At 32.6% G+C, this 22,485-nt stretch overlaps 1 protein-coding gene across 2 annotated transcripts in view; it reads left to right on the top strand.

Moving 5' to 3' along the window:
• The window catches only part of GRIK2 (glutamate ionotropic receptor kainate type subunit 2), a 439,138-nt gene that overhangs the window by 237,130 nt on the left and 179,523 nt on the right, over positions 1-22,485 (top strand). For both annotated transcript variants that reach the window (XM_087774640.1, XM_087774639.1), the window contains 2 exons: positions 1,626-1,739; positions 15,947-16,153. In XM_087774640.1, coding sequence (XP_087630766.1) covers positions 1,626-1,739; positions 15,947-16,153 — 321 coding nt within the window. The remainder of the gene's footprint in view (positions 1-1,625; positions 1,740-15,946; positions 16,154-22,485) is intronic.

The raw sequence follows: 22,485 nt of genomic DNA, 5'->3' as shown, positions 1-22,485 counted from the left end.
TCAATTATGTGAAGAAACAGCAGGGGCAGGCTCAAGTTCCAGTCTTTGTCACTCCTTGTTATTCTGACCTAGTTTGGTCTTTCTTTGAAGTAAAGGAAACGCTATGATTGCCATAATTAACAATATTGCAACTAAAAGTTCTCGATCCTTTTACAATTTCTTCATCGTGGCCAAACTGCAAGGCTGAACATTTTCAGTTTCCTAAAAACCTTTCAAGTCACGAAATGAAACAGTACTAAAAGAGTAAATGAAGAAAAGTTTTTTTGATAGTAAGCTTTGGTTTCAGTACTTTGAAATGTTGTGTTAGATGTTATTTTCCAATTGTATTTCTGAGACACACATGTTCCCCTTTCTTCCCTTCCTGATTCTTTTGTCAGTTTATGAGGTACTGAACGGCCAAAATTCAAGAATCATAGCCAAAGGAGTGACTTCTTGGAACTGAGTGTTATGCAAAGAAGAAAGATCAAATATTGATTTCTGTGGGACAGAAAATCATAGAAAAAGAGAACGAATTTATCTTTTCTCTGTTACAGCTTCTGCTGATTCATACTCTGCTGTGTTATTAGTTTTAGAAATGAAACTCTATTTATTTAACCCATACCAAGTTGCATCCTGATCTTACTTGGCAGCCATACTGCCACAAATCACTTAAAAGTCTATGAACAATTTCTTAGGAATCAGTTTGAAAGATTAAAAAAAAAAATACATACATATATATATAGTCACAATCAGACCTCACAGAATTTTTTAATTACTGTTTAGATTTAGTTTTAAAATGTCTTTACCTTATATTATAGATATTGCTCAGTATTTGAAATTATATTTAAAATCCTTTCTAAAAACAAACAGGAAACATTTGTTTGGGTTTTTTTTTAAGCAATGGAGTAATACAAACATTCTGATGTCTAAAAATGGATAGTTGTATTTACTGCTCATCCATTTTAGTTGTATAGTCGTGAAATTGCAGATAAATGATGTAATCATAAGCCTCATTATTTATTACTTAGTATGCGAGACTGTCCTTGACCTGAACCTTAAAGGATAACCCTGAACCTCCTTACTTAGATAAAAATCCTATTGACTTTACTGGAATAAGAATTTCAAAGTATAAAATGTCAAATGAGCTACGTACTGAACATTTATTTGTAAATCAGTTAAGTTGTTACACTTAACCTACTTTCAGTCTTCTCCATTACATTTTCCCCAAAACATCTTTTTGTTCTGCTGTTCTCCCTGATCACAGAAAATGGTAAATCCTTCTGTAAAGACAATGCTCTTTGCTCTGCAAATGAACTTCCACCTAATTATTATCATCAGATGTGGTTTATCTTGAAAAATGAAAGTTGAATGGAAAATTAAGTATTCAGAGTACCTTTAGACATTCTGTGCATCATTTTTCCACTTAATGTCATACTTCACAAAACACATTTTGAGGTATTGTGAATCATATTTTAAACAAGCAGACTTTAAAGGTAGTGGCAGAGAATAATGGCACAGGGTTTAATAATAAATATTAGCAATCTTTCTTTTTTTCCTGTAGCAATCTGTTTTTCCTTATAGTGTTCTTTTGTAGATGCTGAAATGTAATTAATGGACAATTTACACAGTAATTTACTGTTTTATAGGTTGGAACTTGGGATCCATTGAGTGGCCTTAACATGACAGAGAATCAGAAAGGAAAACCAGCAAACATAACAGATTCCCTGTCCAATCGCTCTTTAATCGTTACTACCATCTTGGTAAGCAATTATATTTGCATTTCCAGAAATACAGTTGTACAGGAAAGCTAATAGAATATGCTGTACTAATTACAACGGTAATGAACAGTCTGTAGTATACGTTATAGTTACTTAGAAATCACTGTGTCATGAGTGAACTCCAGTTGTTAAGCTAGTCATGGATATTTACTCTCATCTAAATTGTAAGTAAATTATCCCAATTTTAGAGTTATGTCAGTTGATTAGTAATTTCACTGTCATTATTGACTAAAATGTTTGGTTCTTTCACAAAGCTGTTTAGTTCAGCACCATATGAGAGGACAAAAGGTGTTTGTTTAAAAAAGTGGTTTGGCTATTAGCCTGATGATTTTAGCCAGCAAAATTTATTGCTTTTGTTTGGTAATCTAACACCATGATATTACCTCTAAAGAAAGTATGAAGTATTTAACATTTATTTTAATCATCGTTATTACTTGATTATTAACTTGAAATTTTTACTTATACAGAAATTTAATTGAGCTATCATTTGAACTAGATCAGAAGTAACTTCTTTTTCATTGCCATCGTTGACAAATTCACAGTGGTGAATGAGGTATTTTTTACTTATAATTACATATATTTAGTTACATAAAAATAAATGTTCACTAATTTCCACACGATAATTTTGAAATAGTAATTTTAATTTCAACACAAATGAAAAACTTTCCAGAAGTGTCTTCTGTGTTTGTTGGCTGCCAGCATTATCATGAATTTGCAGATATCAAAAAATAATTCACTTGCCCACAGTTTTATTCTTTAATAAGAAGTTTTTACCTACCAACATATATTTTGACATTTCAAGCTAGAATGAATTTTCATAGGTACATAGATACAAATGCCAGTTTACTTCTAACCTTTTATGTAACATAAGCCATAGAATTTCATTCAGTGGGTAACTTTTTGGTTACTTATAAGGTCTGCTTTTATTTGAAGACAAAAATCTTCTGAAATCCTTTGTTTCATTTATTCCACTAATTGAAAAATACATACTTGATATATAATTGGAACACGGCTGACACTTTCAGATGTAAGTTCTTGTTATGCTAAGACCAGCACAGTTTTACCACAAATTTCTCTTTTATCATTAATTACATTTCATAAACATATAATCTCTTGAGTTTCTTTTTTATAAAATGTAAATGAACCTCTTATAGTCCCTTAAAGTAAAAGCATGTTTTCTAGACTACTAGTCTGTCTTTTTTCTTCCCAATGCCCTTCACAAGTTTTCAAATTTTGTATGTATAAGAGCTACTGCATTATCAAGTAATGTTTCTTAGTAATTCCAGTTGACACTCCCCCCCCACCCCCCTCCTGTTATGTTGTATCCAGATATCCTGCCTAGGATTTTTCTTGAAGCATTCCACTGGTATATAACTATGTTTCACATTTTTCCTAATTGCTTTCTAGTATTACTGCTTTCCAGAATATAATCCTGTTAGTTAGGTCACTGTATTAGTGACCTGTTCCCTTCATTAGTTGGTACTCAACCAGCCTTTGTATCATCTGCACACTTCATTAGCAATCATTGTATACTTGATTCCAGATCAGTGATAACAATACTGGGACAAGGATCAATCCCTGCAAGATTGCATAAGAAACACTCAATAACTTAGGGTGTTTCAAGTTTTTTTATGTTTTAACATCTATCTGTTGATGAGGTTTGAGTTCATATACTGTATGTATCATACTGATTTTGTATAGTGATACTTACACTTACATGATTTTGTTTGAAATAATGATCTCAAGAAAAGGTAAGCTGCACAAATGTAAATAGCAGCACTATCAATGCGCACTGATTTTGGACTGGTAAAGCTCACAAAAGTAGATTCCTGAGATTTATGATAGCAGCTGCTTTCTGTAATCAAGGATACCCTGTCTCTTAAGGGATAACTTTTGGTTAGTGATGTTGTATAAGCATCTGTCCTCTTTGCACATATCTAAATGAAATAATAAATAAAAGAAATATGAGGACTTTAACTTGGTGTTACGAGTTGCTCACTTCTAACTGCCTTTTATACTTCAGTTATTGTTCAGTGAAAGTTTTGGTAATTGCAATAACTCCTTTCAGCTATGAAGACGTTGTAAGAGTGGTACTCAGAATAATGGAATGAACCAAAAATTGTTCTGGTGCAGAAAGCACATGTACTAGCTTATTTTGTAGCTCTATCTTTTTGTGCTTAATAAATACATTTCTGTTGGACAGAAAGCATATTACTGAATATTCATTTCATAGCAATGCAAGGGAACAATATAAAATATTGCAGCTCCTAGAAATATATTTTCTTCTTCATCACCTTCCTTTTCTCTCCTTTTTTCAGTCCAGAAAATACTGCTTTAAATAAAAGGCAATTCTCTCATTTAAGCTGTTCACGTGATTTTTCTGTGCTGTTTTTTCACTTTAACAGTTCTGTACTATGATCTATAGCATACTGCCAGCTATGGAGTCTTGATCAGTTTTCTCTGTAGTTTGCTTTAACACTCCCTTTTCTTTTAAAGATACCAGTCTTTCTTTTATTTTTCATTCTCGCTTCTGAAATTCTGAACGATATCTTTTTCCTCCTTTATACTATAATCATTAAGATCTTTACAACTGTGAGTATACCCTGCTTTTTCAGTGGTGGCTGAGTCTACTGAAGATGAAAAAATATTGATAGGCAAAATAATAATAAATAAACTATGATTCATAAATTCATCTGCTGCAAGTAAGGATGGAACTATGTGATCTTTTTTGTCTTGAATTCTGAATAATACATGTTATAGGTAACCATCTGAAAGATTATTCTTTGGTTTATGAGAAATTCAGTAGCTCTGTTATGAAAAGGGGTCAGTGGTTCCCAGGACTTCATCACATCTCAGAAGTCTACTGGCATGTAGTTTTGGTGCAGAAGCATGTCTAGTTTCCAAGTTCTGGTTCCATAGCAGCCCAAAGTACCAGCTGAACATGTCCAATAGAGTGCTGGTCAGCTTTTGAGGAGGGGAAACATTTGGAAAAAAAAAAAATGCTGTTTGTATTTTTTATAAGCATAGCTTTGGATATCTCAATCTTTTTGACCCTATGGCTTTATTTTATTTTAATGCCATCTGCATTGAAACGTCAGAATTTCTTCTACAATTAAAATTCTACATTCTGAATGTTCTATGTTTAATAAAAACAAAACCAAAAAATCTTTCAAGTTCATTAATAAGGTTTTCTTATAATCTGATTCTCCTAAATTGACTTGTTATGCCAGCTATCAGAACTCCGATTATTTTTTTCTTTTAGATTTTAGATGTAAGTATCTAAATATGTGCATGGTGTTTGTTTATGCTAAATTGCATACCACCCTGTACATCCTATCATACAGGTTCATTTGTCCTGTTCTGCTGAAATGGATGCTCCTTTCCTTTCCCTTATAGCTTTTATGTGCTTTTCTGTATCTGCTTACATCAAAGCTCTGAAAAGCTCACAGCTGTCAAGTTTAATTTTTTCAAGAAATGTGTGAAAGTTATGAAAGGTGTGTGATAATCTCAAATTTAGCAGCTTTTTGTTACTTCACTTTTGAAATGTGAAATTACTTTTTTTACTATACTTCCCTGAAAAAATATCTTTGAATATTTTAAAAGAAGGAATAATTATAACAGAGTTTCAAAACAATTTTATTTAGTTCAAAATGTAATATCCCTACACTGTATTTTATTCATAAATGCTGCTTTTTCAAATGGGTAGAAATCTGATGCCATATAAATGCCATCTTGTTTTCAAAAAAAAGATATAAAATCAAGCAAAGCCCAAGGTTTTAGCATCTTTGATTTTTTTTAGGTATGTCATTTTTAATTTTACATACTTTCTCTCCCTTGTTTTTGGACCCAAAGGCTATTTAAAGCATGAGCTTTTAATAGCCAAATTTTAAATTAATATATAAAAAAAAGAGTAACTTCACCTTTTATGTTTATAAAAATGGGTCACTCATCACTTGTACACAGAATTGCAGATTTGTAATCTTTTTCATTTTCATTTTTATTATACATTTTGAGGAATGGTATCTGATCCAGGCATTTTCTCATAATTACTGTTGTATCCATCTGGAATGATTCAAGCAATACCTACATTTTGAGATATTAATAATTCAATATTATTTGGTTCCTGCTGATGTTATAGTCCTAAATAATTATTTCTCTCTCATAAGTCTGTTTGAATTTTGTCTACATTTTGTGCCATGAAATAGCTGAATCTGTTTTTGTCTAGCAGAAAAACTGTAATCTTGATGTTTTTCTATTTTTAGTTTACTCAGACATGATAATTTTTTTCTTTGGAAGCTAAAGGAATATACAATTCCTTACTTTCCAGTTTTAGTACTTTTATTATCCCCTTTTTATGTACTTTCCTGTCATGATCAGTGTGTCCCTAAATGCCTCTCCCAGACTTCTCATACCCACTTCAGCATCCAGAGCCTGCACTTGCTCCTTCCCGAACTTCATTTCACTCCTGCCTCAACTCCACTTGTCTGTCTTCAGCCACCAGTGCAGACTGTGAACTGACTGATTTCTTGAAGATGTAGCAGAAATGTAAAGCAAACTACTTTAATGTGTTTCAGGAATTTTTCCACTGAGAAAGGTAAATTAGCTTGCTTTATAGTTTATAGTGCTCAAAATGCAAAAAAGTTTAAGTTGAAAATCACCCTTGCCCTGAGATCCAGCATAATGTCTGTGTACTTCTGATAACCTTTGGGGCCTTCAGACTTGCAAGCTATCCAGAGATATGCTTGGCCACAGTGCTTGTTTGTATTATTTCAAACATAAAAGTAAGTGATGCTTATCAGGAAAAAATGATGAGGTTTGAAGGGATTCATAGTATATGAATGAGTGCAGCAGAAGCTAAAGTTTGACTTAGTAGAAAAAGGTCAATAAAGCTATTTTTCTCCTGGCTGGGTGCAAGCAGAAGGTAGGATGGCCATGTATTTATATCTCTGAATAATCACTGCAAAGTACTTTCTTTGGGTTCCAAGTTTACATCATCATCCCAAACAACTTCTGTCAAATAATTCTCTAGTGCTTCAATTCCTTTCTACTAAAATGTTAGTAATAAAAATATACTTCTATATAGTGGCAAGGATCAGTTTATAACTCCATTTCAGGATTTGCACTTATGAACACCAAGGGCCATCAGTCTAGGAAAATGCTTGCTGTATTTGTTGGATATCTTGGGTTTGCATTTTTTTGTTTATTTTTGCCTAGTTTTTTGAAAATTTAAGATACAGCATAAGAAAATAATGTTTTGCTTTCCATTATAGCAAGACCTAATCATGTCTTCGATATTCTTCATGTATCATGAAGACAGTATGATTCAGTTCAACTGAAAAATAGATTAGTACAGTCTGCAGTGTTGCAAGTTTAATGATTTCATGTTCTGGGTTTTTTGAGTCAAGTGGTTTTGCTTGAAATAGGCATCCACTCATATCTGTTTTGCTTTACTGGAATGGAAACTTAGTACACATTCGTGGGATGCAGCTGAATTAATTTAAAGTCTGGCCAAAGTTAAGTGTAAATTGTAGGGGAATAAAGAAAAATATTTTTTTTTAGGAGCCTGAAAAAATGAGGAGTGAAACTGCAGAAAAGAACATCTATGGCTTGAGTTCTTTAGGCCATGATTTATCAAAGCATAGTTACGACTACATGTTTCATGACCCAAAAGGTCATACTAGGGAATCTTTCAGGAAATACCTTAAAAGATGTCAAATAAGGATATTCATAATTATTTTCTATTGTAGATAGTATAGTGGAGGAAGGCGACGTTGGTGTTTTCTTGTGTCTGGCCTTAGTTTCCATTATTAGAATATCCTGGCTCAAATTACTAGTGAGATGTCTAATATATTACGTTGTTTTGATTGATTGTAACTAGTGGATTGCTTCACCTCTCCCACTTGAATTTTGACTGTCAACTGTGAAAGCCTATTGTGTGTTCCTTACATCTGACATAAATGTTAATTAGATATGGCAGTCTTTTAACTCCAGTATCTCTGGTGAACAGAAGCTAATGCATAAAATTCTTTGTTCTGACACTGACAAATTTTGAAGATGGTTTTCCTCTTTTCATCATCAGGGTTTCCACTTTTTGTTGTTGCTTTGTTTTGCTTTTTTCAATACTGATAGTAATATGAAAGTTCTAGATTCTTTAAAAAATACATATGCCCATGTTGAAGGTATTAATGAACAATCCATATGTTTGATAACTATCCATGGAAATTAAAATTAAAATAATTTGAAATGTAGACTTTATTGTTGTTGTTTCTAGTAATATCTTTGTAGTTGAAATGTAATACAGCTCACAGGAATAATTCTTCTATTTCTTGTCCAAATCTGAAAAGAAAACATATAGATCAAGACAACCAAATATAAAAAATTCTATCAGTAAATTTTTTCTATGCCCACATTTGTATAGAATAAGTGGGTTTTCATTCAAGTGTTGGTTGTACATTTTAAACACTAAAACAATTCCGAAAAGCTACAATATTAATTCATAACATAAACATAAGACAATAATCTTGTATTGTGTAGGGAAGCTTTAAGATTGTGATGCAACTTATGCATTAAAAAATAAATATAAATAAATTTTTCAAGTACAATGCATAAAAATGTGTAATGGAAAAATTGTTATATTCACATCTCTAATGAAAAAGGTCTTTGGAGGTAGTATACTTGCTGTGTATCATAGAAATGATGCACTTAGAGAATTATTGTGAGAAAACCAATTGTTTACATTCATGGAGGCTTAGCACATAAAGTCAGAAGAAAACATTTTGATCACTCAATCTGGCCTTTAATACAATACAATTGAAACTTGACTCCTCGTGTCTTTTTGAAATCTGTCCAATTTTTATCTTATTTGATTTTTGGACTTCGGACAACTATTTCTATCAAATAAAGACTTTATGTAATCTCTCTACTCCTTGATGTAAACCTGTTTTTTGCATCCAGAAGGGTGCTACCCCCTCTGATGATAGTGTATGACAAATGAGTGTCATCATCTGATTATTTCAACTTCTCTGTCACTGAAAAGAATCACTGTGGTTAAAGTTCACCACGCAGCCAGGAGGACATCACCTTATCAATAAGGCAAAATGTCTTTATTTGTCAACAGTACAAGTAAACAGAAAGTTTGTATGAAAACAGCAGTCATCTGTCACTTGGGGGGGTCATAAAATTCTTGAATGAACTTTTGTAATTTTTTTTATACTACTCAATAAATTCTTTTGAAGGATTTATCTTCTATTTACAGATATAATTTTTAAACTACCTGCTACTTTACTCTTCCTTGTGACAACATCTTTATTTGCAGTAGTTTTAGTTAGTGTACTTCACAGTAAATTTTCTCAGAAAAAAAGTTTACTTGCATTTACTACTTTATCTGCATTCGCACTTTTAGTACTTATCTGGCTTGGGGGTGGTGGGGCTCTTTTGTATCAATCTTCATTGAAGATATTTTAGTCTTATGAAACATAAAATGACTACTCGGATCTTAAAGTTTTGTAGCAAGCTGACCTGTTGACGAAATTAAGTAAATAATTGCTCCCAACAGGGTTCTCAGGGTAAACGTCTTTCTTAAAGCTATGATTTGCATTATTGTTTCTCAAAGCTTTCCTTTAAAATGTTAAAATATACACTATTTTTTTGAGTCCATCTTACCAAAATCTTTGTCTGCATGATATCTCCTCCTTGTTACTTACTGTTCGCCCAATATTTGTGTTATTTTTTTTCTTACAGGTCAATGTAAGAAAATGGGTCTGTGTTTAAAAAAAAAAAAAAGGTACACTGAAAAGAATCACAAATATATAGTGAGTGGATACCTAGAAAGGTTTTAACACTTTGCTCTTCAGAAGGGGTTACTTGATTAGGATTAAACTTCGGCCAGCCAGGTTTTAATGAATTTAAATATGTGCAATTTTCACTGCAAAATTTTATGTAGCACCAATTCAAGAGGCTTAGGTTTTACAGTGAAACATTGCTTAAACAGATAAGAAAGATATAAGACTAATTTCTATGTATTATGAGAACTTTCTTTGATCCCTTTCCATGTTTGTTATCAATGCTCCATTATTTTGCAAATGTTTACTTCAAGGCAGGTTTGGCCTTCTGTCAGTTTATATGTGAAATAAGTAATGAAGTTGACAATTTTATTTAAATTAGCATTAACTTTAAATTCTGTTATTATTTATTTACTTGTCAGTTGAATCTGATGTGAAAAGTGCTTTCAGTACCTTTGAGTTAGGTATTTATATTTTACTGTTTAATTTTTTATTTATTTATTTTAGGTAATTTTAATATTGAGTGTCAGTCTGCTATATATTTCCATCAGATTGGTGTCTGTTATGATTATAAAAGTCTGATTTTGCTTTCTGTTATATAGATATATGTATTACCACTTAGTGACATGTATTTATAAATAGTCTTATCCTCTAATTTATCCTTTACAACATTCACAAATAATCATTCAATTAATATATGACATATGAACAAGAAATACAAGCATTTTAGCTAACTTGGTCATTTCTTAATGGTTGAAACAAGAAATTTAACTATTCTGAGAGTGCATATTTTCCTGCTGGGTTTATCATCGTGATTCTAATTCTTCTCTCTCTCTTTTTTTTTTTTTTTTTTTTATCGTGGCAATTATTATTAGTAAATTTTTAATTAAAAAAAAAAAATTCTACCTTGCATCCTCTCTAGACCTGATTCATTTTCTTCTCATAATGTTTTGTATTGAACAAGTACTTATTTCTTCCTAGTCAACTAGGTACTAGTTAGCTGCTTTTGCACATGATTGATTTTCCTTGTGCTGAGACAAAGGTCATATAAATCAGATGTCTTTTTAACTAGGCATAAACCTGCATTTCATGAAACAAGATCATTTTGTAGTATATCACTTTTTGAGTCACTAGAATTGACTGTCTTTCATTTACCTTCTTTCACTGGACTGGAATGATCTCCAAGAATAAAACCCTAACCGCTTCTGATCCTCTTAAATCTTTGAGAGTTCTGCAGACTATGGCAGAGTTACATTCATCTGAATTTAAAGACTACTAAGATATAGAATAACATTTCTGGAAAGGAAAGATTCAATCCTGCTATACACTTGCTTCATATAGAATTTATTTTAGACAAAAATTACTCCAAAAATATTTTTTAATTTTCTTTATTCTTCAGAAATATCTTTGCAAGTGTGTTGGATTTTCTTATGTTTTAGGCTGAACAGTTGTTAACAAATGTATTGATAGAATTTTTTATTTCTTTTGACCTGGTGGTTTTTAGAAGGCACCTTTCCTATGCAAGATCCAACTTGCACTCCACATAAGATCCCCATGGGCAAGAAAAACAGTAAAGTCACACAATCATTGACAATCAGACCACTGTTTCATAAGTAGTCATGATACTTTTTGCACTTGAAAAGCAAACATCTTATTGCAACTTATTGCATCCAAACTACAGTCAAGCTTCAGGAACACAATACAAGACCATACACAGCTTTAAAGGTATATTTCCCTTTAATGTTATTAAGATGGTACTTAGAACTACAGAATATAAATTCTGCATACCCTATAAATTCTGCTCTGGCACTCAAACACTCATTTTTGTGGCAGTGTAATACACATATTAAAGATCGCTTCTGTCATGTTAGCAGCCATGAGCAGCTTCAGTAGGCTGGTATACATGGTCAAGTTGAGTGACCCCCTGTACAGTGAGTAGTTGGTTAGTTTCCTGTTTTTTCTTCAACAGCCTTTAAAAATATGGTTATGATGCCATACCTTGATGTTTCCCAAACAAACTCAAAGTACTGTAGTCACACATGGTATATGTTCTTGTTCTATGGTCATTGAATAAATCACATATGTATGTGATGAGATTGAAGAAGCCAGCTAACTTAGCAGAAATTTGCTGAAAATCATAAAGACAGCTCATACTTGGAAGACCTGTTTTTAATATTCACATGTTGAAATCTAACTGGTGTAACAATAATGGTGCTGTAATGTTATTGAGAGAACCAGTGAAAATAGTCTTGACATATGCAAGAAAATTATTTTCAGCTCTGTAGTGCTAAATTTTTCCAAATTGCTCACCTGTATTACACTGACAGAATATTTACAACCACCCATGCGTAAAAGGGTGATTGCATTCTCCAGATAACCCAAGCTCATGTTCATAGAATTAATTAGCCAAACTGAACATTTCGGACTACTAACTGTTCATGTGACTATCTCCTTCAGGTGCAATGTGGGTGCTTAGCACCAAAGAGAATTTATTTGCAGTATATCTCAAATTTCTAAAAAAAATGAAAGAGGGTTATCTTGTTATACTGTTGTCCTGAGACATTAGAGATAGACAATAGAGATATTGGCAGTTTACCTCTATTGTCCTGAGACAATATTGTCCTGAGACAATAGAGATATTGGCAGTTTACCTCCAGTGAAAAATCAAAGTTTCTAGTTGTTTGCTTTCGTTCTTCCTCTAAACTGTCCTATTTTAAAAGGAACTCGTGGTGTGAAGACTTTCCCTTCAGAGAAAAAGCTATCCATATGAAATATAACCAGTTGAAACAAAGCCAATGTTTGATTTCAGATTAAATTTGATGGTTTGGTGATAGAGGTATACACTGAAAGCTGGAGGAGTGTACTGCATGTTTCTGAGCACAGATACATAAGCATACTGTTGCTCAGTATATCTCTCTGTTGGCATTGAAATTACATCCTTTCCATTTCTTGCTTTTTTCTGAAAATATTTACATAAAATTCTATCAATTATCTAGCTGTAGAATTAGATGTATGCTTATATATAATCCTTTTGAGTATATGTAATTTAGACTCACCTTGTTCTTGCACAAGGTTTATAAACTTCTATGATTTAAATTTTGTGAGAAAACATCAATTTATCTACCTTCCCAATTTCAAATGTAAGCTAATGATATCAAAACTTTATTTACCCACATCCCTTTCATCTCTCTTGTTACTCCCTACGCCCTTTATCTTTTAATTTATTTCCATATTCTAAGTATTTCTATATGTATAAACTTAATTTGGGTAATTCCTTACTGCTGAGCTGGTCAAAGGTTTGCTACAAAGTTGGCAAATTTCACATCAAGAATAAGCTAAACTAGAAGCAAGATTAATTTGGATGAAGAAAAGGGTTGTTTTTCAAGTGCAATAACTCTCCATTTGGTTGCTTTTATTTCAGGACAAGCATACTTGATAAAAATACGTGGTAGAGTCCCTTTCCTATAGCCTAAGTTAATTTAGGCACATTTTCTGGAAACATTGTCTCTGCATGAGGATTTATTCAGGCATCTTTTTCTTGGAGCGTCTGTGTATAGACAGTGCTTATTCGATGGCTTTTACTTCAAGACATTCATTGCATTCCAAGCAATAATAAAGGTGTTTCGAAGATTTTAAAGAATATTTTGTAAACATTCTGAAAACAAGTCTGACCAATTCATTTTGTGAGCTTTTTTTGTTAGTTTGGTCTAGTAATTTTTAATGGTCACGTTTTCAGCAGCTGAAGGACAAAATTAAATTGTAAACAATATTAAAATAAGTATAAACCAGTTGCTGATCTTTACAAATCACTCAGTTTAAATACTCTGTCTACCTAAATGATGATAATTGTCCTTGTGAAAGATTTTGGTGGAAGTGATAATCCCCCAAGAAGCCATGGTGATCATATGTTTAATGCATAGACACTTTCCTGAAAGTGTTCTTGGAAATCAGTTTTACATTAGTCCATACTATAAATTTTAAACTTCAACAAATAAAGCATGTAGTAGATCCTTTGCATGGACTTGTCCAGAATACATAAATGCCATGTTCAATATTTAGAATGTGTATTGTATATTACCAGAGGAAAAAGAGAAGAACTAGAGAAAACTTTGGGATTAATAAGTGCCAAAAACCTTCCTGATAAATCGCAGATGAATCCTGTTGAAGCTACGTAAGAAAATGCTTTGTATGGCAAATAAAAGGTCTGAACAGAAAAAGCAAATGATTTGGACAGTGGAAGACTATAAGATAAAGCAGCAAGAGCCCTTAAGTAACAGCTTAATGTAAGGATTGTGAAAGTATTAAGAGAGTATTAATAACATTGATCAGTCTTCTCAACAAAAGGTTTTTTTCCATAATAAAATATTGTAATTATTAAATAGTAGTGTAGAGACTATTGTAGCCCTTATCCAAGCTGGTCACAGTAAAGAATAATAAAAGAGTATGGAGCTGGAGCTATCAATTCCAGAAAGTGTTGCAGGATTTTTTTTAACAAAGTGTAAAAAAGCATTTGCAGAACAGATAAAGTGATTGAGGATTACTATAATGATCTCCAGGAAAATATGCGAAAATGTATGGATGAGCTGGATGGCTCAGTGAAGAAAATCCTGCTGTCCTTACTAAGTAAAGGAGACATAAAAGCATGAATTGGCAATTATACTGCCACCCTGATATCACACATATTTAAATTCTGCCCCATATAATTCAGGATTGCATGGAATGGAAGACAGAAACAAAACTGTTGTCAAGAATCTTGTCAAGATTCCAGAGAGATGGGGGGATGTGTGATTCTGTAAATATCTGAACAACTCAGAGAGCAAATGTCTAGGATCTGTGTACACGAGCATTCCAACCTACATAGGAATTTCATAATGCCTACAGAGGCATATATAGAATGTTATATATGGGACGTACAAGTCTGATGTTTTTTACATCTGAAACAGAGTTTTTTATACCTTCAGAAATAAATTCAGCTTTGTATTTGAGGAAGTTTATCCTATATTGAAAAACAGATGTAAAAATCCTATATTTTGCTAAATGTTATTTCTTCCTATAATTATAAATATTCTGCCAATCATTTTAATTTGTTTGCTATTCTATTTGCACATCATGTTATGCAAAAAAGTCACTTTGTAGTTTAAATTAAATATTAGAAGATAAACATTTAAAGAAAATAAATTCAGTTTTCCTGGAATGTATATTATAGAATTTGCTTTTTGAGTTAACTTTTTTCTGGTTTTGCTGTAGTCTTGTAAATGGCAGCCCTTATCCAAGCTGGTTATAACTTGAGGCAACAGAACAGTAGGTGACTTCACTGACTTTTTCCTCCCCCTGTGGGTTTCCTGTGCTTTACCTAGCAAAACATTGAGAAAACAGTTAAAATAGTTGTGTAAAGAAAAATGTAAAACGTAGTACTTAAAGCATTTGATTGATGTTTGGGGTTTGAATGAATTTTTTCAGTTGCCAGAGCACATTGTTTCTGCATTTTAAGAGGCTTACCGTGTCCATCTAAACAATGCATTTAATGTTAATGTATAATGTAACTTGTTATGGAGCACTTTTAAATTTAGTGTTGTCCTGGTTTCGGCTGGGATAGAGTTAATTTTCTTCTTAGTAGCTGGTATAGTGCTGTCTTTTGGATTTAGTATGAGAATAAAGTTGATAACACACTGATGTTTTAGTTGTTGCTAAGTAGTGCTTACACCAGTCAAGGACTTTTCAGCTTCCCATGCTCTGCGTGGCGCACAAGGAGCTGGGAGGGGGCACAGCCAGGGGGGCTGACCCAGATTGGCCACAGGGCTATTCCATACTGTATGACATCATGCTCAGTATATAACTGGGGCGAGTTGGCCAGGGGGGAGGGGATTGCTGCTCGGGAACAGGCTGGGCATCAGTCAGGGGGTGGTGAGCAATTGTGTCGTGTATCACTTGTTTTGTACATTATTATTGTATTATATTATTATTATTACTACTACTACTACTATCATTCTATTTTATTTTACTTCAATTATTAAACCGTTCTTATCTCAAGCCAGGAGTTGTCTGACTTTCACCCTTCCAATTCTCTCCCCCACCCCACTGGGGGGGAGTGAGTGAGCGGCTGTGTGGTTCATAGTTGCTGGCTGGGGTTAAACCACAACAGTGTTTATATGGATTCCTTGAAGATATGTCTATGGTGTTTACGGTGTCATTTTTTCAAATAAAAATGAGAAAGAGGGTCTCTGACTAACTTCAATTTGAAGATAAATAAAGGCTTCAGGCAGATATAACCAAAAGCTAAAAGGATCTGCTTTTCATTTTTGTTCTTTGTACAGGGAGTGGTATCATGACAGTGTACTACTTCAGGTTAAAAAGAAAAGAAAGGTGTGGGGACACTCATTATCCATTCTGTCTTCTTAATTTTTACAGGAAGAGCCATATGTTATGTTCAAGAAGTCTGACAAACCCTTGTATGGAAATGATCGATTTGAAGGTTATTGCATTGACCTCCTCAGGGAGCTGTCTACTATCCTTGGATTTTCCTATGAGATTAGACTGGTGGAGGATGGAAAATATGGAGCCCAGGAAGATGCCAGTGGACAGTGGAATGGAATGGTTCGTGAACTAATTGATCATGTAAGTTAAGTTTTGGAACCTTTCTACTATCCATTTAGATTTCAATTCTATCTATACAAATTGTATAACTTTTATCATAATGCCATTTGAATAGTACTGTTTTGGAAAATGCAGATGTTTAAAGAAGTAATGCAAGTAGATTCACATCAATGGTTTCTATAATGTAGAATTTGTTTTTTAAACGAAGACTATTCTGCATCTTTGTTTTGTCTATAGGCAGTGTTTGTTTCTGCCAAACTGGTTTAGCTCTTCCGTGGTATATGCCTAAGTCAAAATACAGCATAGATAGTATTCAGAATTTATTTCTGAGAACAAATATATGGTTTTTTGTGACAAAACATACATCTTCATTAATCAATAGAAGTCAGGCCTCTTTCAATAGTGGATCTGAGACTTTGTCTTAGAGAAATTTCTGTGTATGTAGTGTAAACACATACATTATTTGATATACACAAAGAGGAGGAACATCTTTCTTGAAGCATTAACTGTAAGGTTCAAACAGTAAGACAAAAATATAAACATATACTGAAGCAGCAAAGTAATGCAATGTGCGTCAAAACAGATAACATTACAATTACTTGTAAATGAGTAAGGCAGGCATTACTTCATGTCCTTCAAAGCATGCTTTCCCAGTTGGTCATGTCAGTTCAATTCAGTCTCTTAGAAACATTTTAGTCAATTTGAAAATTATGTCATTGTCCCTTTTTGCATTTATTTGGGTGAATTGCTCTCTATATAGAGACATTTGATCAAATAACAAGATAAAACTTATTCTGCACATCACTGTCATTTAAAATAGGAAGAAGGGGAGACTGTTTTATAGCTATTTCAAGTGAAACCTCCTAATGATGGCAGAAACTACATGAATAACTTGAAGAAAAATATTCACTAATCTTGTTTCAATTTGCTTTAAGATTTCAGCAGATGGGCATAACATGTGCTAATCAAAATATTAATATTTACTAGAAGGGTTGCTATCTCTGTGCTTTTCTAGTAAATAATAATCTGGTATTGCTGTTGCAACAGATGTTGATTATGCCTAGCTTCACACTTTTAAGAAGAATGCATAGGAGTATTACATTTATATTATCTTTAAATGTGTGTGTGAGTTACACCTAGTACACATACATAGAAAGCAAACGTATTTACCTAGACTCTGTCCATCTCTATACATGCATATTTTCACATGTGTATAAATGCATAGGCATGCATAGTTATTAGATTTCATGGTTGTTAGGTAGTATCATCATCTGGAACTAATTTTCCATGATTGGAGTGGATATTGTGGAAGTATTTCTTATATAATTCTTCAGAAGCAAAGAAAAATCACATTTTGGTATGCTTTTATTATTCATCCCTAAAGCTTTCTTGAACAAGCACTAGTATGGCCTCCGAAGCTTTTCACTAAGATAATCTTGAAATAAAATGCATTTGAAGAAATTGCAGCAGTGAAGTATGTGGAAGAGGAGCTTTTCCAATCCTTTCCTCTTGATAACACAGAATGGAACATGTGTTCCTTTTTCCCATAGATAACATTTAACTAAACTTAGATTAATTTTTTTTTTTAGCTTTTGAAATGATATTTACTTAAGAGTCAAAAAAGTTTAGATACTATACTTAGTGCATCATGGAAGATGTAGTCTAACTTTTTACCCTGGATCATAACTTTTACTAGTCTCTCTCAATTTCTCAATTGTTGAAATTTTCCTTTAAAATTTTCTCTGTTTTTATCTGTTCTTATTTTGAATACATGCAATTTATTTATGCATCTGTGCCCTTTATTTGCATGCATGTTGTTGGTACATTTTATTAGCAAGCAACACTTCAGACCTCAGAACGGATGCACAAGAATTTAGAGAGGAATTCCAGATAGGCAGTTACCACATTTGATGTTTCCATATGGTTAGTACTTCGTTTGGCCCATTAGCTTAGCTTTTTAGTCTTTCTTTTCCCTTAGAGAATATTTTTTAAAGTGTCAAAAAGGTTCTGTTTTGTATAAAATAATGTAATAGACTCAATTACTATTTCTTTTGGAAAGGTGAAATGATTCTGTCTGCATTTTTCAACCTGAGTTTCTGATTAAAATAAATAGACTACAGAATACAGACAGAGTTCTGAAAGTTGCCATAGTACTTAAATCTATTTGAAAAATATTTTTAGAATTTTTTTTTTTAAATCTGCTTGCTATATTTTAACCATCAGTCACTTAAGTTCAGAAAGAAAGGGTACTATAGTATATATCTTTACAAGGATAGTTTGTAGCATTTGTAATTCAAGAATAAATAAAATGGATAATTTATGTATATTGTGTGTGTAGAAATGAAGATGCACAATTTATATAAAGATAAAAAGTACCAAATAGAACCTAAATTTTTAAGTAAACTGTTTAAATCTGTCACTTTACATAATTGCTTGGACTCAAAAGTGTAAGTGAAATGAAGATAATGCTATCTGAGCAGAGCTCAGCATATCATGTCAGTCTCAGGCTTGGAATTCTACACTGTGAACAGAGACTGAAGCCTTTAGATCAGGCTTTGTGTGTTTTCAGTCTCCTTTCCTATAGTTTACTTGCATTTCTTCTTTTTTGACTGTTTTACTCAGTGTTCATGTATGCCATCATTTTGATACTGGTCTCCAAAAAATGACTAGTTTCCTTTTGAATAAATGATAAATACTGAAAGTGAAAAATTGGTTCAGTGATTGCTTCCCTTTGAGAACTGAATGATAATGAATTCTTGTTGGAAAAGACGGTGGTCTCTATAGCTGCAAATGGAAGAGAAATATTCACTAGGACAGCAAATATAGGTGAGATTTCCCCATGAAAACATTTTAAGTTTAATGTCTCCAGTTAAGCAGTCTGATTTCTTTGCCACAATTTTTCTGTCAATATTTTACCCTTCTCTCTGGTTAATTCAAGACAAGGGTGTTGGATATTTGGGGAGGGGGAGCTAAAATGCAGGTATCTCCATCCTTTACAGATGCATTCTTCATAAAGAGGTATACTTTATACTGACTTGTTGCCTTTGGTTCAAGAACTTTATTCAAGGATACATTTATTGAATTGGTTTTGAACTGAATTATAAATTCTGGAGATTTCAGGTTGTTATGTGGTGCTAAAAGTTGTTAAGGGGCTGTTTTATATTGTATGAGATATCATAGTGTGAGTGTGTAAATTATGTTCGCTATAGCTAACAGATACTGATAGAATAAAAATATATAATTTTGCTTTTTTTCTGTTAGACATTCTACTTTACAGCTCCAAAATTACTTCAAAACATTCTCATTGTTGGATTCTAAAACAGACAAAAATTACCATTTTATACTTTCCCAGAGATATAAATGAAACTGAAAAATCCACTGGGAAGTAATTTGTTATTATTATATACCATTAAAAATAACCTTTTTTTTCTTGGCTCTTTGATTGATTCTTCTACAGCACAAAGCTTATGCATTACAGGCTTACAGATCTTTTATGATTCATAAATAATTATATAAAAGGTCCAATTTTTAGATCATGACTATTCTTTTATTATATGTGAGAATTAAATGGGAACTTTTCTTAGTGTCTGAGAAGAGTAGGATTTTCAGCTTGGAGGAAGTTAAGACTTTTGCAGTTGGGTAATTGGAAAGCACTACTTAATTTGAATTATCTTGAGACATAGCTTTGTGTTTTACTTCAATATCTTTTGAAGTTTTTAAAATAAATATCTTACTAATAAATGCTTACATACTAAATACTTACATTTATAAAAATAGTAGTGGCCTTTTATTCTCTCAATAACAGAATAGCTTCAGATGTCTATAATCAGTTTAAAATGTTTCTGGAGACATCTCCTCCAATAACTTGTTATTTTTCTTTTTTTTTTTTTTTCCTAATTTAAGGGCCTTATATTCTTGAAGGACCAGAGCCAAGCTCTTTGTATTACTGTGTAGAGGTGAAAAAAAAAATCTTCCAATAAAAAACTATACAGATTTTTGGTTGCTTCCTTTTTGAGACAAAGAAAAATCTATATGAGTAAAGGAATTTAAGTTTCTTCCATCTTTTTACTTTCTCTTCTTCCCCTTTTCAAATGCAGCTTCATCACATTGTTTGGACTCTATCTCTTTTCTTCATACTTACAGCAAGTCCTGCCATTTAGAGCCTCATAAGGAAAGGCTCAGAAGCTTCTCTTGCCTCCTCTCCTCAAGGACAGATACAGTCTTCCTCCTTGTAACTTTCATGCAAAAGGTTGACAGTTGAGATTTTCAATACAATGCAGGATAGTTTAGCCATGCCTCTTTCATTAATCAAGATCTCAGAAAATTTAACAGTAGCAGGGAGTTAGAGACTTTGGGAGAAAGAAAGATTAAGCATTCTGTCTTTTTACACCAACATTATATGTGCTGGACAATAAAACCTGTGTTCTGTCAGTGCTCTTCAGAGCACCATATCTGCTTTATGGCTGTCTCATGGTATTAGTGAAAACACTGGTCTGATGTTGATGTTTTCAAAGCTATGTATAACACTTAACTCCTACTGACTTTTTTTTTAAATGATGAACCTAAATTAATGTACTGACACTTACTCATATGCTACTACTTATTGAACATTATTATTAGTCCTTTTTCAAAATATTTCTCCATAGAGGAACACTGGACTGTAACTTCTTCATTTAATGATAGGGTTTTTTTTATCAAATAGAATGCTACATCACCTCCTTCTTTCTGTATTTCTCAGAATGACTTAGTTGTTTCTTGCAAGACTCCCTAGATTTTTGCTAAGGGCTGCTGTGCTAGTCATCATCATCAGGTTCAAATAATAAGAATGTTTCACAGGACAGCCTATTTAGTAAACCAGAGGCAGAATATCAGTAGTGACTCTAGAAACGTGTTTTGCCTTTCTCACCTGAATTTGGAAAATTCAGGACTTCGGCACAGTGGTTTATCTCTCTTTCTTTGTGGCCAATATTTATGACTATGAACTGTCATTCATTTCATATTTCTTTAAAAATAGATGTCATAGTTGAAACAGTATATCAACTGAGTAAACATTAGAAGAGAAAAAAAAAAAAGGCCCGAAATACAAGACAAGTGGAGATTCAGGAAAAGAAGATTCTCCAGAGAATGCCTTTATATATGACAGCATTTGAGTGCACTGCTGATGAGAAGTTAAACTGGTGCTGATGGAAAAATAGTGAACTAGTATTGTAAGATCTTAGGATTTGCAAGAAAGGTTTCAAACTATTTCAGCCTTAAGTTTAGAACATTCTCCTATATCAGTCTTTTTTAATATTTATTCCAATCATATTAACAGGTATAAAATTATCAATTTAAATCCAGAAATGGTTATTTCTCCTTCTTTAACACGTTTTCCATTAATACATAGTATAGATTAATCACATCACCACATAATGATATATAGGAAAATAAAAATCGATAGGAACATATCATAATGCAGAAGTGATTCTAACTCATATTTCTGCAAAAATCTACCTTTTTTCCCTGACCTATCTTTCTCTGTCTAAACCTGCATCTCAGACTTCTCTTAATGTTCGTCTTGACTATCTTATAGTCAAATTCATTTGAACATTGCCAAAACTTATCTCATTTTTTTTTTACTTGTCTTTTTTATTCCTTCATTCACATCACTGTTCCTAACACCAACATTCTCATAAAAGTTCAAGACCATAAGGGAATCATTTTAGATGTCTTCCTCTTTATTTCCCTTTCCATAGAGACTGCGTTCCCATCTAGCCATGTCTTCTATAAATCTTGAAAAATCAGCCTTTTTTTTCTTTTCTTGCCCATACAGTAAAATAGGTCTCAGGCCAGACCTTTCTCTTGTATGTTTGCCTGCAGCAGCGACCCTGTTTCTGTCTTCTAAGAAGTTCATGAATCCATTTCTTGAGCTCCGTGTTCCTCACTTGTTTGACCTAACATTTTATATGTGTGCTTTTCTCTTACTGTGCTGCACCAGTGCTGTTGTAAGTGCTTTATTTCCATATCACTATTCCTGTTTGAATCAGGAGAGTATCATTAAAACTCCGTGATATTTTATTTTTGTGTTCTATAGGAATTATTATTAACAATTGTTCACATTTCAACAGAGATTTTGACTCTGAAATGAATTCTAAAATAGATTTTTTTGTTTGTTTATTTCCCGGTTAAGAAAATTTACTGACTATAACTGTTAGCAAAAACAGTTTTTCATTAGAAATTCTTTTGGCAGGTATTTTTCAGTCAATTAATGATAAGTGCATTTCTCTTTGAAATTTGTTGTTCTGGTTTTGGTACTCTATAGAGGAAGGGAAACAAAATCTATTCAACATTTTGATTGAAAGAAGTGATAATAA

Source organism: Nipponia nippon, unplaced genomic scaffold (assembly GCF_047370975.1).
Source record: "Nipponia nippon isolate SJK-2023a ecotype South Korea unplaced genomic scaffold, ASM4737097v1 scaffold_4, whole genome shotgun sequence".
Lineage (NCBI taxonomy): Eukaryota > Metazoa > Chordata > Aves > Pelecaniformes > Threskiornithidae > Nipponia > Nipponia nippon.
This window is presented reverse-complemented; position numbering and strand designations above follow the sequence as displayed.